At 29.7% G+C, this 22,129-nt stretch overlaps 1 protein-coding gene across 2 annotated transcripts in view; it reads left to right on the top strand.

Annotated features, from left to right (window-relative positions):
• Window positions 1-22,129, top strand: part of LOC113551464 (protein trachealess) — a 119,739-nt gene that overhangs the window by 89,600 nt on the left and 8,010 nt on the right. For both annotated transcript variants that reach the window (XM_026953716.1, XM_026953717.1), the window contains 5 exons: window positions 12,229-12,470; window positions 18,729-18,808; window positions 18,876-18,965; window positions 20,916-21,087; window positions 21,989-22,110. In XM_026953716.1, coding sequence (XP_026809517.1) covers window positions 12,229-12,470; window positions 18,729-18,808; window positions 18,876-18,965; window positions 20,916-21,087; window positions 21,989-22,110 — 706 coding nt within the window. The remainder of the gene's footprint in view (window positions 1-12,228; window positions 12,471-18,728; window positions 18,809-18,875; window positions 18,966-20,915; window positions 21,088-21,988; window positions 22,111-22,129) is intronic.

Below are 22,129 nucleotides of genomic sequence, written 5' to 3'. Positions count from 1 at the left end.
CACAATTAGATATATTTGAAAACTGATAGCATTCAAAAAATCACTCTAACATTTAAATGTCCAAAACTAGCTTTAGGTATAATATAATGAAAATAAAATACTTACCTACGAATATGTCATAAAATGTGTCTGATTTGCAATGTAAAGAGGTAGGTACTACATACAGATTTTCGAGGTTTTTCATATGAACGCAATACACATAGTAAAACCAACAGGTCCTTCTTAGTTCTTAACTATATCTATTATACTATGAATTTTAAAACACAACTCTATGGTGAAACCTATATCTGTTTAAATTCGATATCATCAAAACTCTCCAATAAAAATAGTTAAATATTATTTAATTTATATAAATTTATTTCGTAAAATATCTATAAAACTTTCTATTTGACAAAAAATAATTACCTATATTAAATAATATTATTCACATGTAACATAATAACTCTGTTATTTTTAATTATTTATTATAGAATATGGTTTATTTTTTATGATTTACAAATATTTGTTTTATTGTTGGTTAGTATTGGTACTTGCTCACGATAGATTGAGTGCATATTATACAACTACATATACCATTTTATTTTACGTGTGTCAACTTTTTTAGTCTTACTTCTGTAAATATTATGTTACACATATTTCTAGTTGTATATGCCATACTGTCATAATATTTGTATTTTCTCGAAAAAAAAATATATAGGTATGTATATTTAGACATAAGAAAGGAATATGATCGATTGTATTCTATAATTTACCTGCCTACCTATATTTATTTCTCTGAGTATATGATGCAACGTCTATCATAAAAAAATGAATCGTTTGATATTATCCATGAATTTTTATATTCAGATTCATTTTTTTTTTAATTTAGAGAAATAAAAAATAATTTAATTACTCCGGAAACAGTATTCTGTTCCGATTCAAATTTTACTGAAGGAGCGAAGATAAGACGCGTGCCGAAAACTGTTCGGAATTCCTGAACACAACGACTACGGTTGTCATTGTTAACGTTAATTGGATGCGGGTGGCCTCCGGACGGCCATGTACTTTTCATTAGCGCCCATCCTACGACTGTACATAGTGTGTAGTACCTATATACGTTTCACGGTCTCGATAATAACTACTGCTACTGATCATCGACTATCGAGTTCTGTTAATATCTCAGGATGACTTAGCGCGTTTGTTTGTTGTTTATAGTCACAAAGCTGTAGATTCATCAAAACTATACCTTACTATTATTATTTTTTTTTAAGATTTCTTTTACAAATCCAATCGTTTATAATAGCTATGACTATTCTTAGGCCTTCTCCCCCAAGTTGACGTGCACCGTTCATATTATAACAAGTGTTTATATTAATCGCTGGTGGTGCAGAACGGGTGCATCCCAGGGACGCCACATTACAAAATGATAATCGTCCCACGATTTGGTTATCTTTTCATTTAATCTTTTGTTCTATTCAGAGAACCAATAATATTTTGTCATTTGAATGTGAAACTATTTAAAAAAAACATATTGTTACGTACTTAATCGAAAAACTTAATATATATTATTATTATTATTCATTTTTTTTTTTTTTTTTGGTAGACGATAGTCGGATTTACTTAATTGCCGCTCCACGCAACTTTTGTCATCCTTAGTCGAATTTTTACCATTCATATGTAAATGTTTAAAGACATAATGTATTTTCTGGAATATAATTATTTTAAACAGATATAATATGACTGACAATCATTGAAGTTCCTCAATACTTCTAATGATGGCTGTAACCATTTCTATAAAAAATTATGTGGGTACGATGTGAAAATTAGTCAATAATCTGCACAAATAGTCAATTATTCTCAAATCATTTACTAAAAAAAAAAAAATAATAATAATAATAATAATAATGAAAAAGCAAAGAAAATGTTTCATCGTCCATGATATAACCGTAAATATATAAACCCTAAAATTAAAATAGGAAACATTATTGAATAAAAATATATTTCCTAAAATACCAGCGTATAATAAATAATGTAGATTTAAAAAAAATACACAAAAAAAAAGAATAATATGCTTTTCTATGTTTAATTAATACTAATTTTATTTATATTAATTAGTCTAGATAAAAATTGTCCACCCTGTAACGGCTATTTATTTTACTAGCCGCATTAAATCTATATTATTGGGACAAATATTTGTATACTTGTATACTATGTATGCTATGTACTCTATACTTTGTATAATTGTATTATACATTAACTAAAATCTCTAATTCATTATTTATCTACAAATTATTATAAGGTATACTAGAATATGTATGATTATTTATAATTATAATTTAAAAATATCGCTAAATTTTCATTATTAGCTATAATCCTCGCCCCTATGATATTTATTCTCTCTGGTCTAATACCATATTATATCATAATAATATGTCGAATTCATTATGTTATAATTATTAAATCTTTTTTTCAAGATTTATAACTTATAAGCTATTCTATCGACGCTGTGAAAGTACTTATAAAATAATAAACAACGCGTATATATGTATTAACTAAGTCTTTTTTTTTTTTTATCTAAAACGACTGTAACGTATTGTAGTTAGACACACCAAAATAAAGGGGTATATAGTAGAATATAATAAGGCTCCTTTGGTGTTTTCTTTTTAATTTCCTGAATTGCTATTTATTATCGCATGTTGATAATAGGTATTACACATACTGAACCTTTCGGTCTAGCACAGAACTAAAGTCAGAGCGCCTATGATCGTATCGGTTGCACCCGTATTTTAGCAGCTCATTTCCGTTTGCCTAGTCTACACATTATATTCCTATGGGACTTCAATACTGTTGCATTGCTGCTGACCAAATGTCTTTATTTCCGAGTTTTATGGTTGTGTGGCCGAAAAACACTCGTAAATTCCCCTTTTTCTTACGTAGCCGTATACAAGTCGTATTTTTTTTCTTTAACGACCGACCCATTACCTGAGACCATGTCAATATTATCTGAGTGCAATGAATGAAATATTTTTCCGTAAACTATTATAGCTGTATATTTAATTAAAGTTAATTCGAGTATCATTAGAATTGTATTTTTAAATATTATTATAATTAGTATAATAACTAAATAACTTAATATCACATTATGTATATAATGTATATAGTCGCTAATCTAGTTAGTTAATACTTAAAATACGACAATTTTATAATTCGTACTATTATACTATTATAGGTAGTTATACTAACTTAATTTTATTGGTATTATTGTCGTAGGCCATATGGAAAATTAGTTTTTTTGCAAAAAAACTAGGCTCTTTGTAATGGGGTAGTCCGTTTGCGAACTACTTATTATTTTTCCAAACAGCCTGCTATTTTTCAGGCTCATTGCATACAGACTAATAGCAGTTAGGCCTTTTAAGAATTACAATAATTTTATGGTAAAAATCATTTTAATTATTTTATTTTAAGGGTTATTGATAATAACACAGTACAATGTATGTAACGTAAATGTAATATGTAACATTATTATTCATTACTTATTACTTATTAATTTTGTACAGTTGTTGACTATTTGACTAGTTGTTTGATTTTTATCATATTATATCGAAGTGCAAAATGTATTATAAATATTATTACATTCAATTACCATTATATAAAATTCTATTTTTGTATAAACTTTTGTAAGATCTCATCTCTACTAGCAGTACTAAGTCATCCTGTTGTAGAAATTTGAACACATTCTTTTATAAAACTTCAAATCATGAAAAATATGATTGTCAAAATATACGAGTAGATTATGTAAGAGTAAGTGAATATTAATATCATACTCACAGTAGGGTCAATAGGGATTTATATTGTTATCGTCGCATTTATTGCAGTAGGTATAATATTGCAGTATATTATTATTCAGTCATAATTAATAATCATATTTAAATTTTAAAACATCAATACTTGACTTAGTATTCCCTAATTAGTACACATAGTAAGTTATAATAATTTTTGATATTATATTATAATTATAATACCTCTATTACTAAAATATTGAAATAGTTACAGATTTTAATTTATTATAGACTTATTTATTGATTTTATTACATAGGTAATATTTTATAAAACTGTTGTTTTTAAAGTTGTTAATGAACCAAGTAGATACTAGGTACCTAACTAGTTAAAAAAAATATTATGTATTGATCAACATAGTATGATAGCTGTTGCTGATAGCCCTGACTTTTTTAAAACCAAATTAGTGGGTGTTATTACAGCTAAGTAACATGTGCAAAAGGTGTTAAGTCAAATATTGTTTGTGTCATTAATGTCAAGTCACTTACAAAAGTCTTAAAATGATTAAAAATTTAAAGTTAAATGAAAATCTTAAAATTAGTATGTCTATGAGATAGAAATAACTATTTTACAAAATTAATAAGTAATGAATAATAATGTTACATGTTACATTTATGTTACATATTACATATATTGTACTGTGTTATTATCAATAACCCTTTAAATAAAATAATTAAAATGGTTTTTACCATAAAATGATTGTAGTTCTTAAAAGGCCTAACTGCTATTAGTCTGCATGCAATGAGCCTGAAAAACAGCAGGCTGTTTGGAAAAATAATAAGTAGTTCGGAAACGGGCTACTCCATTGCAAAGAGCCTAGTCTTTTTGAAAAAAAGCTAATTTTCCATATGGCCTACGACATTATCATTATAACTATATACATAGGGAGATTTAAATGGATATTGAGTACCTGATAGTTTGATATATTGATATATGTAATACATAAAAGTACCTATACGTGTGCTCCATTAAATATAAGAAATACTTATACCATCTGTAAAAACATCAATTCAAATAATTGGACAGTCTAGTTTTTTTTTTATATAATGTGTGATGCCAAAAATGTATTTCTTGTTTTCATTGCAACATTTTGCAATTAGAAATCAAATATAAATATCTGTATCCATTTTTGTGACGAGTTATTCACGAGTGACAACTTCCAATTCACCACGCCTTTTATTACATTATACAACTGGTATTATATATATGTCGAGAAATTAAACCAATGCAACAATTAAATCATTAATTTCAACAACATTTAAATTTTATAACTTAATAATATTTATGTTTATAATCATCGAAACGTGAAACGACATAAGTTTCAAACTTGAAATCGAGTTGACTGAAACAAGGAAAACTACCCTTTTAAATTCAGCGATTTTTCCTCCCTCTAGAGATACAATACAAACGACTATGGAACGGCTGATTAAAAATGTACCCACTTTAAAGTTCATTTTTTACGAGTGTTATTCCCCTTTCTTTTGCTCAACAATTGTAATTTGTGGAAATATTTTTTATGTGTAGTATATACACGAGTATATTAACACGTGCTAGAAATATGGTCTTAAACATATTTTATGCGTTATACGTAAACAAATGATAAAAAAAAACCCTAGTATTTGTTCGCAAAATAAATCTATGTTCAGCAACTACAGATCTTTTTATGGTTCTAGAAATAAGAGGATGGGTCGGGTTCATATTGGCACAAAATCGAAATGCATCGGAAATCGCCACAACGACGCATCCGTCTTATAGGTTTTATAGGCAATAATAAATGGTGCATCCGAGGAAAAAATAATATATTCTGCAACCACATAAGCTACAACTGATATATACAGTTAGTATACTTTTACTTAATTTGTCGATATGCAGAGATATGTTTTTATAATTTTCTTTTTTTAATACGAATAATCCACTTAAAAGTTAAAACTAATTTTTTATAAAATAGGATAATAATTACTTAATTTTTTACTTAAAATCTGCAGTATATTCATAATGCATTAATAGAAATACATCTTAATATTTTATTGACTATACAAACTAAAAAAAAATAATTGGTTTAATTATTATATTAAACTATTAGTTGAAAGACTAGCTGAGTATTAAATATACTTAAACTCAATACTCATAAATTATTATTAGTTTATGTTAGTTGAGTTTATAAGTCGTTTTTTGAAAAGTTGTAGTATTAGTAACTTTAACTGTTCTAAAAATTATCGTTATTTAATAACAGTGGGTATCTAAATTAAATCATATTTATATTAAAAAACGCTGCAGCTATAGACTATCTTAACTTCACTTGCATAGTTGTATGGAAATCGAATATTCGAAGTTTTTTGGTGGTGCAAAACGATAATTTTGCTACCGTCAGATATCCAACATATTATGGTGATGACACATGTGGTGCATTTGCACAGTCCTATTTATGCCACAAAATATATTATTATTATAATGGCCATAGGTATACACGTACTTACGGCATATATGTCATCAGTGCGCAAAAACTGTTTACAACAACAACAACAACAACAAACACCTCCGTTACGGTTACGTAAACATCACGATTTCCGAATAGAGTAAATAATAATATGAGAAAGAAAAAAATAGCCGAATCGATTACTTTCGTCTAAACCACGGCGAAACCTTCGGGTACTTATATACTGCGGTACCGGCCGGCCATTATCGCGCGTATAATACGATACGTTATTCAGGAGGTCAGTTATCGGACGGATACGTGATTCCGCGGTGACCGTGCGGACTCGGCACCTGCAGCAGCGCGGTCAGGTCGCGGCCGACCCTCCGGTGATGATGGTGGGTCGGCCGCCGGTCAGGGGTGTGGTAGGACGCGCGTCACGCCACCGTACTATATCGTCCACAAATACACGTGATAGTGCGTCCGCACGTACCTATGATTTCGCCGCCCGACCAATACTATATTACGCGTACCTATATATACGCGCGTCGGACGTGACCGCTGGTGGTACACGCACGCACGTGATACCAGCTTCGAACGACCATCCGCGAGTCCGTCCGTCATCAGCTGTGCCGCGTGCCAATCCTTGCACATAATATACGAAACGTGCGATGACATGACGACGAAGATAATAATAATAACACACAAACACGTCTGTCTGGCTTTAACGGTATATAATTTATATATATGCATACTGGGTAATTGGTTGCTCACCGTTTTCTTTTCATGTCGTTTTGATTACAATCTATTATTATATTATTGTTAAGTCCGTCCTCCATCGCGATCACATATTATTATTATATTATACGATGCGCGTACCTAGGACTACAAATAGTCTACATTATATTATACTAGGTACACATAAAATAAATGTAGAGAGATATGTCCTGTTTTCATCTTCGGACCACTGTATATTGTGTCGACTATACCGGACAAATTTATAAATTGTTGATATTATTTGTTTATAGGTATAGGTGTACTGTTAAATTACCAGTATTTCAATCTTGTATAGATCTATAATATCATATATCGGTTATATTATGTATAAGGTGAGCCAAGTATCCATTCATTACCTTCACTTTGTCATAAATGTATATTATAACATTGATGTATTTCTGTATTAAACTGTGTAATATAGTTTTTAAGTATATGAAATGAAAACCTACTCATCACAATATATGGTATTATAGCAGATACATTTATTAAGTAATATTATTTATCATAGCATTGGTTTATTTTTAAGTAGCTGCGTAGTGGCATTCATAGCCATGGGAATTTTGGGTGTTATAATTTCTCTCCATTGATTTTTAAAAAAAATAACTATTATTTTAGGTGGTTTCTAACTAACGGGAACCATGCTTAGTTTGAGAACTTGTCTAATTGCTTTATTATATTGTTATTATAATTAATCAATTTATAAGATACATATTATATTATATAGCATTAAAGTAAATTTGATTGTAATATTTTATACCTGTACTTAAATTAAGATAACTAATGTAAGAAATCTAGTATTATAATATAAGTCGGGTGTTGTATAGACGAAGAGTGACAACATAAAATTGTCCAGTGGGATAATCTACACTGTAGAGGGTTTGTAAAAGTTGCAAACACAGTCCCACGGGAAGTTCGATTTTCGAGGATGTCCAGTTTTCATAGGTCTCCGATGAATTGCAGGTAATAGACCTTCTTGCTGGCTTTTACTGCTTTCTCGTCATAAAAACTTGAAAGGGAGAAAAATGCATTTCCAGTAAAAATAACTAAAATCACGTACACAATTTTTCGCCTAGGAATCGATCCTATAGCTCTATAACAACACCACTATAAATCCAAAGAATTTATAATAATAATAATAATATGTATAATAATGAATGAATAGAAGATAATTCTAATATTTTTCTTGTCTTTCTATGTCGATCATTCTCTTTCTTCTGTTATTGTTCAGAAGAGATTAATGATGGATTATTTAATCAAACACTCGGGCGGCGGCTTTCAGTCCAGGTCAAAGGCGACAAGACCCGGTAGCTGTTCTGGATTAACACGGTGTTTCTCGCACTCTCTTAAAAATGTCGAACAAACAATAGAAATGAAAGAAGAAAAAAATTAATGTCTACGAATATAAAAAACAACGTTTCACGTGATCCGTAACGGAATGTTATTAATATAAAATGAGATCAACAGCCATTTGTATTTTACTTTGTATTCTAAAAAAAGAACAATAACAAAAAAAACATTTTCAAATTACTAACATTCACTATAATATAATTTAAAAATTCTAAATAGTTTTTGCATATTTTTTTTTTGTATATATTATTCTAATATAAACGACTCTAGAATTAAACTAGAAATCAAATTTAAATAAAACCTAAAATATCTGACTTATTCGATGAACTATACAATCGTTCAAGTATATAAATACTAAGAAAAACATTGTATGCTTATGATTGAATAACTAGAAAACGAGAAAATCATCGAGATTATTTTTAATTTAAACATATTTGCACTGAGTTTAGTTTAATATATAGTTTAATAATCTGCCTATTTGAAAAAATAACATTGCACATACTATTACTTAAATTAGGTATACATGAATAAGTATTAATCTGGTTATGTATAATAATATTAAATTAGCTTCTTAGTTCTTAATAAGTATTTTAATTTTATTTATAATTGTTTAGAAATAGAAGTTTTATATTTTAGAAATTAAAAACAAAAAAATTATTCAAAACCACGTTGAAACCACGAAAATAATAGTGTATTTGAATACGCTAAATTTACAATGAGATTACTACTAAGTAATTGGCATTTTTTTTTATACAATATTAATTATTATTATTTAAAATTTGATTTGATTGAGTTAAGTAAGTGTTACATTAGATACGTTATAATAATCGTTTTTATTCAGTTTTATCATACTACTGCGTATGTATTATTGTGTCTTAAATTATAATATGTTGAATTAAAGCCATTAAGTAGATGGATTTTTTTTTCGGTTTTCATCTGTCATATTACTCATATCGTTTTGGTGAGTTGAATTGGTAAATTTGTGAAAGGGCTAGTATTTAAATGAAATGTGACTGACGATCATTCGATACTTAAAATGTTTTTACACTCGCGCATGTGTAGTATGCAACCACTTACAGACACACACACACACACGCTCACAATCATATATATATATATATAAGTCCGTCTGTAAAAGCGAAAATGTTTTTCGAAAGAGAACCGGTAACCTAATAAACACGGTGTGTACGTTGGCGCGGGGTCCAAAGTGCCGAGTGGCCGACACAGCTCGTACGGTCCCGCGGGAACTTCCACCGCCGCCTCTGGTCGGGCAATTTGGTCAATTTGCTTCGTAAAAGAAGAGAAGAAGAACACAAGTGGCTGGCGCGCGCCAAGGGGAAACCGTTGTCATTGATAATTCCTCCTTTTTTTCCTCTCTTCTATTTTCTCACTACACCTTGTCCCCTCGTGTACACCGAAACGCTAACGTTTTTATTTCCTCCACCGCCAATCAATGTGCACTGCGGGTACATCAGCTCGGATGTGTGGGTGTATATATATTGTATGAACGTTAACTTCGTTTGCCTTTGAAACGCGTTCAAGGGCTGCCAATACGACAGCGAAATTATCACGTAATTTCTCGGACGCTGCAGTAATCAACGGTAGCGCTGTAACAATATACTTATATGTATTTGATTATCTGTGCCTGTCAAAATCTCAAAATACACCGAGGCCTTAAATCATTATCAACTGTAAAGCTTATCGTAACTCTTGAATATCGCCGGTAACCGTAAGCTTAAATGTATAATTTCGTCATTTAAAATATAGATATACACCCACATAAATAAATATATAAGTCATGTTAAATTTCTTATTTAAAACTAATTATCATTGATCTTATATATACAATTATGAAAACTTAATATCAATATAATATTATAATATTTAGTTTATCTTAAAGCACATCATATTATGTGAAACTAACAAAGCTAACATAATATTTAAATTGGACAATTATTTTATCATTGTATTATATGGATATAGTCATAGGTACGAACTAAAATAAAAAAAAAACTCATTCTGATGTCACTAAATATAAAATTTTTTATTGTAAATATCTAATGTAACGATGCATTTTATTTCAATAATTTAATTGTATCACATTAACTCGAATACATTGCGTAAAAATGTTTTATGTTTAAATTTCTACTATATAAAATAGTTTATAGTTGTACAATTTTTTACTTATTGACTATTGTCAAGAAGTTTTTATTGGTACATATTAAATGTAATTTATTTAAATCATGATTAAAACTTTCTGGTATACGTGTGTATCGATAATAATAGATAAAAAAATTAAATTCTGTGTATAATGTATATATTTTACAACAATAATAACTTATATTTATTGTTAAATGTATACAATATATAAGTTTATAAGTTTAATATTGGAGGATGATATCCTAAGGTATATTTTTGATTAAACGTATAGTATATATGTAATATATGACTCGGATGCAATTGATTGTGTGGAGAGGGTAGTGTGGGTCAAGTCACTCCCAAGGGAAATCGGCAGATATCGGTGGACATTATTTTCCCCTTAAAAACAAACAGTCTTATTAATTTAAATCCGTTTTCTTCTAATAACTTCTGGGGTCTTATATGTTATATATTTAATTGGTAACCGACGTTATAATTATATTTTACTTAAGTTATTTTCCCATCACACACATTGTCCGGTTGTTGTGACATAAAAAAATGTATATATCGTATCGTTAGTTTATTATTTATTATTATTTTTTAATGTTACGTTGACAGTATTTTTTTCTTGATCGCTCATGACACAATATACTGAGCGGGAAATTTATTGCTTTTCTGACCAGGTTGTTAGTGAGAAAAATGATACGATCGGTGTAAAAAAAAATATAGCTTATATAATTTAACAATAAACGATTCATAATACCGAAAATGGTCGTGTCAGAATATGATATGAATGATCACAATAATAAAAAAATGCATACCCGCCTATTGTCGTCTACGCAGTAAAATGATCTTCGGTTAACACGCATTGCTCATAAATATTGAGTATTGACTGCCTACTATCGTATTTAGATCGTCTATTGCGTCAGTTATGTACTTATAATATTTCAGTATCAGCCAACCACATTTAGAAATGGTAAAAAAAATCGATTACAAATTCAACATTATACATTTATGTTTTTTAAGAGTATATGTATTAAAAATGTAAAAACTTTCAATCGATTTTAAATAATGTACTTAAGTTCATTTAACTATTTAAACTCGAAAAACAATTGATTAAAAGGTGTATTATCCATACGAGTTGGCAATTAAAAAATTTGTGAAGGTCAGATTTTTAAACATAACATTACGCTCTCTTGCACTCAGACGTTATACTTATAGTTACTATACAATATAAACGATATACACAACGATTGCCTATGTGCAACAACGTCGACGAAATAATAATAGGTATTTATAAGTATAACTATACAACATATACGATCAAAAAAACCGGTAAATTTGAATTGTTGACAAATCCGGAGAAGAGTAATAATAGTTAGCCGGCGCACAGTGTGTGCGATATGATGTTCATCAACGCATGTGACTCGAATATAACGCTCGGGGGTTTGTCCGTCTATTCCGTACATGGACTCGTCCGGTTACTTGATCAATATTATTGACGAAGACGACTACGTGTGTATGGTTTAATAATTAAAAACGAACTCTCGACAACTCGTGCATTTTAATCGTCAGATTTACAATATGTTTCAGCAACAAGTTCCATTAAATTTATTATTCCCATTAATCGATATTATGTGTGAATAAACTTCTTATAAGGCTTATCGGCTATCTATGGTTTTTAATTTTAATTTGTTTTTTATTCATTATTATTATTATTATTTTTTTTTTTTTAGAATACTCGAGTTGAGAAAAGAAAAAAGTCGAGACGCAGCTAGGTCAAGACGGGGCAAAGAGAACTACGAGTTCTACGAGCTGGCCAAAATGCTTCCGCTACCAGCAGCAATTACGTCGCAGTTGGACAAAGCGTCCATCATACGGTTGACAATATCGTACCTGAAACTGAGGGACTTCTCAGGCCACGGCGACCCACCGTGGACTAGGGATGGCCCACAATCCGCATCCAAAAATTTAAAAGGTAAAGTAACACACATGTTTGTATTATACTAAATAGTAAATGTCAGATGTGGGATTGATGACATAAATTAGTACGATTAGTTAGATATTATATTACTACATTAAAATTATGTAACTTATTTAAGTCTAAACAAATGATTACTCATAATGTCTTTGATGTATAATTGAAGATTTTTTATAAAATTAAAACGTTCTATATTACAGACTAAAAAGTAAGTTTCTTTTTAATACAGTTTATTTTTCGTAGGGCAGATGTCTGCACTTGTCGTGGACATTGCTTTTGACAATCACTAATTTGACGAATTCAGTTAAACTACACCAACGATTGTATTGTAATATCGCGTTTTTTCTTCCGGGTGCGCGAGTACAGTTTTTTGGGGGGTTGGATTAAGGAAGACAAAAATAACTTTTACACTTGACCGGCATTCAATTAAAGGGCAGATCTGTTTGAAATTTAAAAAAAGGGACTAAACATATATAATTTTCAGCATTTTCGTTATTCCATAAAAGTATAATAATGTGTTCTTTACAGTTTTATATTATACTATGTAATTCACAAAATATTCTTATTTCTGCGTATAATAATTAATTATTAAGGGCATCCCTAATTTATACAAATATTGAGAAAAATTACCTTCTAAAAATCTAATATATTAAATTGAAATTTAATATATTAGATTTATCATTACCGATGCAAATTATGCTGCTGTATTTGAGTAAATAAATTCAAACCATGAACAAAAACATGCACATTTTATCTTATTATACGTTTTGTTACGCTACAAGAAATAATCGTCTAATCAAATTATTACTTCTATAGAAGGACTTACATACTCGTACTGCCCTGATAATTTAAGTAGATACATAATATATGATTTAAATCCAAAAGATCTAGGGAAAATAAGATGTTATGTTTCCCATATTTATATCAATATAAATGAAACATGTATAAGTAAAATAAGCAATCATTATATTCTTTTAAAATATTATTAACAAATATTTTATATTTATTTTTCTAAATGTACTTTATTTTTGATAATTAGTGATACACTCGTATAATATTGGCACATAATAAATTATGTTTTTAAACTTTCGGTAATCAACATTATTTTTTCAGGTCTTTTTAAATTCCTCCGATTCCTAAAACTTCTAAATCACATTCTTGAGTACTTGAGAATACTTTTTCGACACGTTCTACGTTTAATGATCCTACAGTCTACCATGACAAACTTCGTTTTGGAAATACACCTCTTTAATTTTTATATGGGACGATGACCACACTATGACCACCGTACAAATGTCAATCAAAACATTACCAGCCTGGTGTAATTCGATTTCGCGTTTAAATGCACTCGTCGAACGGTCAAGTAAATTCGTTTATTTTACCCAACGTTTATCGAATTACCCGTTATCGAGTGTCCGTCGGGACTATGAAGCCCGCGGGTGACAGCAGTCTTTTCGGCAGTGTAGATTGTGCGTGTTATACATTATGTGGTTTTGCACACAAAATATATTGTAGGTACCCCGAACAATATTACTAATTCTACAATTTTACCACTTTTTAAAAATATCTACGTTTTTAATTCAATAGTTATTTTCTATTCCTTCAAAATTCAAATAAGACTACCCAGGTGTATATTTTTTACGAAAAAGATACAATAATAATTACAAGGATATTAGTTATATCTTATAGTAATTGGTATGCGTAAGTCCAACGCAATTTTATAGAGAGATGAGTATGGGTTATTGTATAATGTATAGATGGATACAAGAGCAATAATAATCATAATATAGTGAATAGTGATAACATAATATAATATTATATTGTAATATTTTCCGGTTCGTTTGATTGATCGCGGCCGCCGGCGCTGCACGAACGATTGACTCCGCGTACGGCGTACATAATATTATACTTGTCCCGACTTCCGATAATGATGATAATAATAGTAACAGTAACAATAATAATAATAATGATAACATTGGTGTATACCTAAGTCGTGGGTGCGCGCGCACACAATACGGATCTAACTAGCTTAAACGTTGCATCGCCAATATTACGCGTATAAAAGAGGGTGACGGCGGCCGATTTAGTTAACGGCAGCGCGGCAGTAGTGTTATTAGATTAACAAGGAGGCACCCACAGCCGACATCCCCGTGACAGCGTGCGCAACTTATACACACGCGCACGCACACCCATACAAAAACCATACTACACGCGCGCATACGATGAAATTTGCGTACATTATAAACGAACACTTTGTCACGAGCCAATTTGCATACGTAAGAGGCGCGAACGCGTAATAGGTTTTAGGACAGAAGAGGGCGATGGGCGTGGTCAATACTCGAAAATCATTGAGCATATCTCAACGTTATTAATAATAATTGTAATAATAATAATGATTTATATTCATGGTTTAATTATTATTGTATTGCTCGTCGCGATGCCCATCCATCCGCGCCCGTTAGCGTGCTGCCGAAGTCTTAGGCGCCCCCACGTACATTCAAATCATGACGAATAGCCAGCGACACACGACTGCACCGATTTTCCTACACCGACAAAGTATAAAATTATGCATTTTTTTTTTCCAAAGTCAATATATTATTATATTTTAGTTGACATCATCGCTGTATATTATTATATCATAAAATAACTTTGCCGAAGTGGCCCTGCGGAACTCAGCCGAGTACCATCTCGTAAAATTGATCCGATGAAATTACTTAATTTTTGTTCAATTTGACCTTACAAAATGAGTATCCCAAAAATTTGTATAAAACTTTAATAACAAACTATCAATTGTTAACGTCATTGCTGCTCCACGCACCAAACTGTTATACCAGGACAATTTCTAATGTCACGTATTGTTTATCTTATATGGTCACATTGTCTTAGCCATTAGCCATAAAGTATATGTTTTGAATTTTTGATTCATAGATATTGTAGTATTCCGTTTTATGTGCTATGTTGTTTATATAAATTTCATTTTTTATTTTTTTTCTCAAAGTATATTATATAAAACACCTTATTATAGCAGTTGGCATTATAAAATTATTTCATATGGTCACTTCCAAAAATAATATCTAATATGATTTTTGTATTATGTTGTATACTTATATACATTTTTAGGTATAGCATAGAATTATTTTTTGCACGTGAAATAAGAAAAAATTACACTTCGATCTAATAAAACAATAGACTGAAATTTTTAATTACAAGTGCATTTAAATTACTTAAATAATAATAGTCTTTAAAATAATATGAATTTTGCTAACGAAATACAAAGATAGAATAATATATTATATAATATTTTGGTCAGGTTATATTGAACTTTCTGTAATGATTTTACGACACAAAAAAAATGGTAACTATTCAAAAGTCGTCATAATACATATAACATACATAACGAATATAAATTGTGTTTATATACTTAATTGAATTGTCCATGTCAGTTAATCAGTTCATTTAAAATACCGTATACATTTGATATATATATATTTTTTCTACTGTCTACTAGATTTTTTTGATTTTTATTGATTATTGTTATTTTCATATAACATACTTAAATTATACCGGCAAATATCGTGAAAAATTCTCGGTAATGATTTCTAATGATAATGACAAAACGCAGTGCCTATATAATATATAAAATAATTCAGAGCTTTCTTGTTCGGTGACACAATAGAAGACTGGCGTGTAAAAAATAAAAAAAATAGAGGGACAAGGACGAAGAAGCTAAAAGAACAAGAGACAGTTAGTAATTTGTGACTCGTGTCTTGGAAAAAAAATGACAATTCTTTCCACGGCTATCAGCACGAGACTCGAGAGCACATGCCCATTGTCCAATACCTAAGCCGCCAAACTCATCTCTCTCCACGGTCAATCATCCGATCAATATTTATGTCGTACCACCGTCACGGCAATTATTTTGATTACACCTCTTGCCAGCAAAAATTCTATACATGCTATCGACATCAACATCATCATCACTATTGTATAGCGTACTTAGATTGCTATCATACACTGAAATACGCTTTGCTCCGTTACATCTTGTCTGGTTCAAAACACGATAATTTCATTGTAACTATTTCAATTTTTTTATTTTCAGAATAAAAATAGATAAATCTAATTCTAAAATGGTACGTCTAATATAAATCTATTAAAACATTAGGCACATTATATTTTATATAATAGATTTTTCAATAAAATTTCCTCATCATCTATAATTTATTATTTCTAGAAGATTTCTACTAAAAAATTAATATTGTTTGATATTATATGCATCTTATTTGTTCAATCATAATAATATATTTATTTGATTTTAATCGAAGTTTAAATCATCGATATTGTATTATTGGGTTAATATATACTATAAGGTAATATAAATTTATGTAAAAATATATATTTGGCTCTTACAGTGGCATTGTACTTTTTGTATTATGCGGTGAAATTGTCACTACCCTGTAATTTTAAATTAATAATAATTCCGTGTTGACAATATCTCAATAACCGTCAAATTTGATTATAATTTGTGGGTATAATAATTGTAATAATATTTTCGTCAAACAAATCCAACCGACATCGCTTTAAAGCGAATTAAGAGTGCCTGGGGGCTTGTTATCATCACAAAGAGGAACTTGGGGCGAGAAGAGTTTAAAACACTACCCGACTGATTGCTGGAACCCATGAATAAACCTCGAGCTAACTGAGTTAAATGTAAGGGGAGGGCTTTAAACATTCCCCCCTTTCTCTTTTTATTTTTGTGGTTTCAATCAGCCACCCGCAAAATAGGGGGACGGGATTTGTTAAACACACACGCACGCCACCGACTTAAGTTAATTTGGATAACAAAGGTGCATTTCTCCACCCTATGTGTATATATTTATTTGTGTTTACAGTCGAGCAAAAAAAAGAGTAAATTTAAAAAACTTATTTAATAACAAGCGAGAGAGATTGAATTACAAATTTTCATTAGTTTAACATGGGTCAATTTATTATATTTGCTAAACCTTTGAAATATATATTTGGTATATTATGTAAAGTGATAATGTTGGTATTTAAAAATTATTAATTATAAGAGTATTTTTAGTTATAAGTTATATTGATATATATTTTAATAAAAAAAAAAGTATTTTATATGTATAAAAGATATATTGTTTATGTATCATATAATAATATAAATGAAAAAATAACAATAATAAAATATGATAATATATGTTATATACACTTGACTATAATACTATATAGAAATATAACAAAATCACAATCACAAATCGATGTAAAACATTACTCGTTGTATGACATTTACAATTTTTTTAACAAGATAAAAATTTGTAATTAAGCATTTAATCGTGATACTTTTACTATTATTATGAATAATATCTCATGATTTATATTCTTGATTCATATATTTGTATAAGTTATTGCCATTATTATCATTAAATCTGAGTGCCGATCAATTTCGAACTACTATACAAAAAATAATAGATCAAAAAATAAATCCGGTAATAAAAAGTTATACATTTTTCTCAGCCTAAAATATAAAATAATATCTAAAAGTACAATTTACAAAAACTAATTTCATATTGTATTTGATACTCATATAGCATATATTCCATAAGTTGGGAATTTTCCCCTTAGTAAAAAGAACAATAAATAATTGTTGACACCGCCAGGAACACATGTGGTAGTTGTCTCAAGGGACGATTCTCCTGCTGCAATACTTATGGTCCCTGGTAGTGGTGATATAGACGATATTAGTATTTGGAATATGATAGGCATACCTATCACGGTGTCATAAACATTTTTGAAAACAACAATGTATCTGTAACTAAACAAATAAATTCATATCACATTTAAAATAGGTACATTTTTAAAAATAAATGTCCATATTAATTGTTTTTAGACTTATTGCGATTGGCTCGATTATTATACCGATTAATAAATAAGGGAGATATGTTATTAATACTAATACATATTATTACGCCAAACTGTTTGTGCAAAGTAAACGACCAAGTTGCCAAATGAAAGTCGCGAGGGTGCTTAGGGGACGAAAATGTTTACTCAGTTGAGGATTAGGATAGACTTTTTTGATTAAACTGGACGTATTTATATAGGGGCTATGGAAACAGTTCTTATTTGAGGGAAACGATATGATTTCACGCATTTAATGAAAAAAATACACAAACTGGATACCATATAATAATGTATACTATGTGCGATGAACATTAACTAGAAAATATAGAATGTTTATACATGTTTCAGGAACCTCAGCTCGAAACAGATCTCCTAGTACCGTAGCCTTGGAATTGTTTGAACAGCACCAAGGCACACATATACTTCAAGTAAGAAATTAAAAAATACAACTTTAAATCACCTCGACAATATTAAAATGTCTTATTATTTTTACAGTCGTTAGACGGTTTTGCATTTGCATTAGCTTCCGACGGACGATTTTTATACATATCAGAAACCGTGTCCATCTACCTAGGTCTTTCTCAAGTGAGTATTTTGAAATACCGTACAATATTAAACCTTATTTATTACTCAATATTATGTACAGAAGTATGTATAGGTTCACTATAAAATAATATAAACGCCAAGCCATACATTGTTGAAGTCTTCACTCCCGTACAACAAACTCCCCTTCGAAAAAGACATATATATAATTTGAGTCGAACAATGTTAATAATTGCCCTTAACACCGTTCTACTTGTAACAACGGGGAAACACTTAGCTCCCTCGTAAACCACTATGTATAATATATTAATCCAGTTTTAACTAAATAACAATGTATGATTGCATAATTATTTAAATACACAATATCACATGGGGAAACTTGATAATGTACATGTGAAACAATATCAAAGTATAATTTACACCAAACAATGCCGATTTCACTCTTTGTTGACTTTGGTAATAATTCAAATTTGACCTTACTACTAACTAAAAACTCAATACAATATTGTTAATGATAGTTTTTTTTTTATCTATTACTTGAATAATTAACCCTATACCTACATAATTGGTATAATTTATTTTCACGCTTCTTTTAAATATATTAAATTAACGTTATAATGGCATTAAAATAAATTCACTTGTTTAAAATTAAATTGTTTCTGATTTGTACATTGTTGTTTAAATACTTTTTAAAGTAAACCGTTATCTATTGTTTCAAAATCTATTTTATTTCCTTTATTCACTCAGTTGTGTATAACTGCTATTTCTTTTAAGTGATAGACCATGCTCTTTCTGGAAATATACGTTATTTTTTCATAGAATTATTCAAACACAATATAATGTTTTAACTTTTAATATTTCGTAATTAAAATGACTTAAAATTATTATTTGTATCTCCCGAAAAAATTATATTAGTAAAAAAATATTTATGCGATATTACTATGTATATATACAGATATAACTATATGATTCTTTAATATTATATTGGAACTTTAGAACGGTTTTTTTTACTGGTCATAATAATTTAAAACAAAAAAAAAATAGTTTGGTTCACAAATTTTTTATATTTCTCTTGTTAAATCCAAATTATTATATACAATTATAAGTAATTAATATACTATTAGATGTGCATAAGTGATAAAGGTTATATATAAATATAATTTATAATAAGATTTCAAATAAGCATAATATAATATATTAATTTTGAATTCCTCAAAAGAATATATTTTATATACATTTGATTATATATATTTTTATAGTATTACTTACATAAAATTAACATTTTTAGTATTATTTTATTTACTTTCATTAATTAGTTAATATTATGTCCTTAGTTTATGTGTTCTCGTAAGGATGAACTATAACTATACTTTATTTTAAATTTTCATAAGTGTGTTAGTTTTTTTATAATATAACTTATAACCAGTACGCGTATAATAGTATACATCCATATTCCAAAATACCGGTGTTGTTTAGTTTGTTGGGCAAAATGTGATGTAGAAACAATCGTCAGTTCTAGAAACCAACCCTGTACACCATAGTCCTGTGTACTGGCCACGTCAAAAGCGCAAAAACCCTGGGTCTCCCCCGTGTCGGCCTTTGCAGCATAGCTATTGATTGTGTCAGGCGGGCGAGAGAGAGTATGGTTCGGAATTACGAATGAGGAACACGCTCGCACGGCTCAAGTGTACGTGAGTCGAATTCGAGTCGAGCCGAAACCCACCCGCGCAACCTTTAAAACCCGTCAATCCTCCCTTACCTTTCTCGGTGAAAGGGTGATGAGGGGGAGTGTTTGTAGACCATGCGCATAGCCCTATATATAGACTAAATTAACGTTACGGACTGTAACAATGATGGACGATTCGGGAAGATTTTTCACTAAGTCCAAATAGTTTAATTCCCCTAGTAACGTACAACCAATATCTCAAGAGGCTTTCAAATGTCAAACTGTTATGTTATAGTCTCTTTACTTATCGGTGTTATGTTTTTCAGGTAGAGATGACCGGTAGTAGTGTCTTCGACTACATTCACCAAGCTGATCATTCTGAGTTGGCCGAACAGTTAGGCCTAGGACTGACTCAAGGCCAGGGGATGGCATCACCGTCACCCAGTAGTGCTGGCTCCGAAGAAGGAAGTTCTAATGTAGGCACGGCCAATCCCGACGGTGAGTTTTCATCCCTTCAGACAACGGTGGCCACACTCTACGACGTTTCACGTGATTAGCCACACGCTCACCCTGAGTGTTTTTTATTGCCCCGTCACGCCGTATAGAACACTGAAATGCAATCCAATTTATAACCAAAAAATAAAAATAAAAAAAACATCTAGTCCGAGGGAAAAATTAGTTTGGTCCTTTTTCAGTTACAATACGCTCGATCCGATAGTGCGTGACGAAGTATTTTTACGAATTGACGCAAGGGGCTATGATTTTAAACCTAATATGAGTTCATACAATATTATTTTGCTCAAATACTAAATTTAAAAAAGATATACTTATTGAAATCGTTTTAATTCTGTCGAAATTATTCTTAGACTTTAATCATAGGCCTTATTTTATTTTATATGAAATCTGTAACTTAATGTAAATTGTTCATAATATGTTTGAGTTATGAATATATAAAAATATAATCGTTTTTCACACACTGACCACCGATCATGTGCTTATAGTTTGGAACATTATAATATCCTATAGATTTTCTGAAGTATATAATAGGAAGCACGGATCATTACTCTGGCCACAAATGGTCGTGACTTCGAACACATAATTATATAAGATTATATTCCATTAATGTGTGACAAATAATATTATTATGCTGATATACATAATAATATAAATAATAAAAGGGTATTATAAAAATAATTTTACATTTTTCATAATAATTAAATAATAAAAACTTTGCATCACTTATAGGTAATTAGTTAATCAATAATTTTTACTTTTAATAGAAAACAATAAATTAATTTATAATAATAGTAAAACAAATAGTTATATCCAATAAAAAATTGAATAATATAAACATTTATAAATATTTACTACAATTATTACTTTGTAATATTATTTTCAGTTTCGTCAGTGATGTCTCTATCCAGCACAAATGCATATAAAGGCTTAGACAGAGCGTTTTGCATTAGAATGAAGTCGACGCTGACTAAACGTGGTTGCCATTTCAAATCCTCCGGATATAGGGTGAGCTTACATATATATA

Source organism: Rhopalosiphum maidis, chromosome 2, assembly GCF_003676215.2.
Source record: "Rhopalosiphum maidis isolate BTI-1 chromosome 2, ASM367621v3, whole genome shotgun sequence".
Taxonomy (NCBI): domain Eukaryota; kingdom Metazoa; phylum Arthropoda; class Insecta; order Hemiptera; family Aphididae; genus Rhopalosiphum; species Rhopalosiphum maidis.
This window is presented reverse-complemented; position numbering and strand designations above follow the sequence as displayed.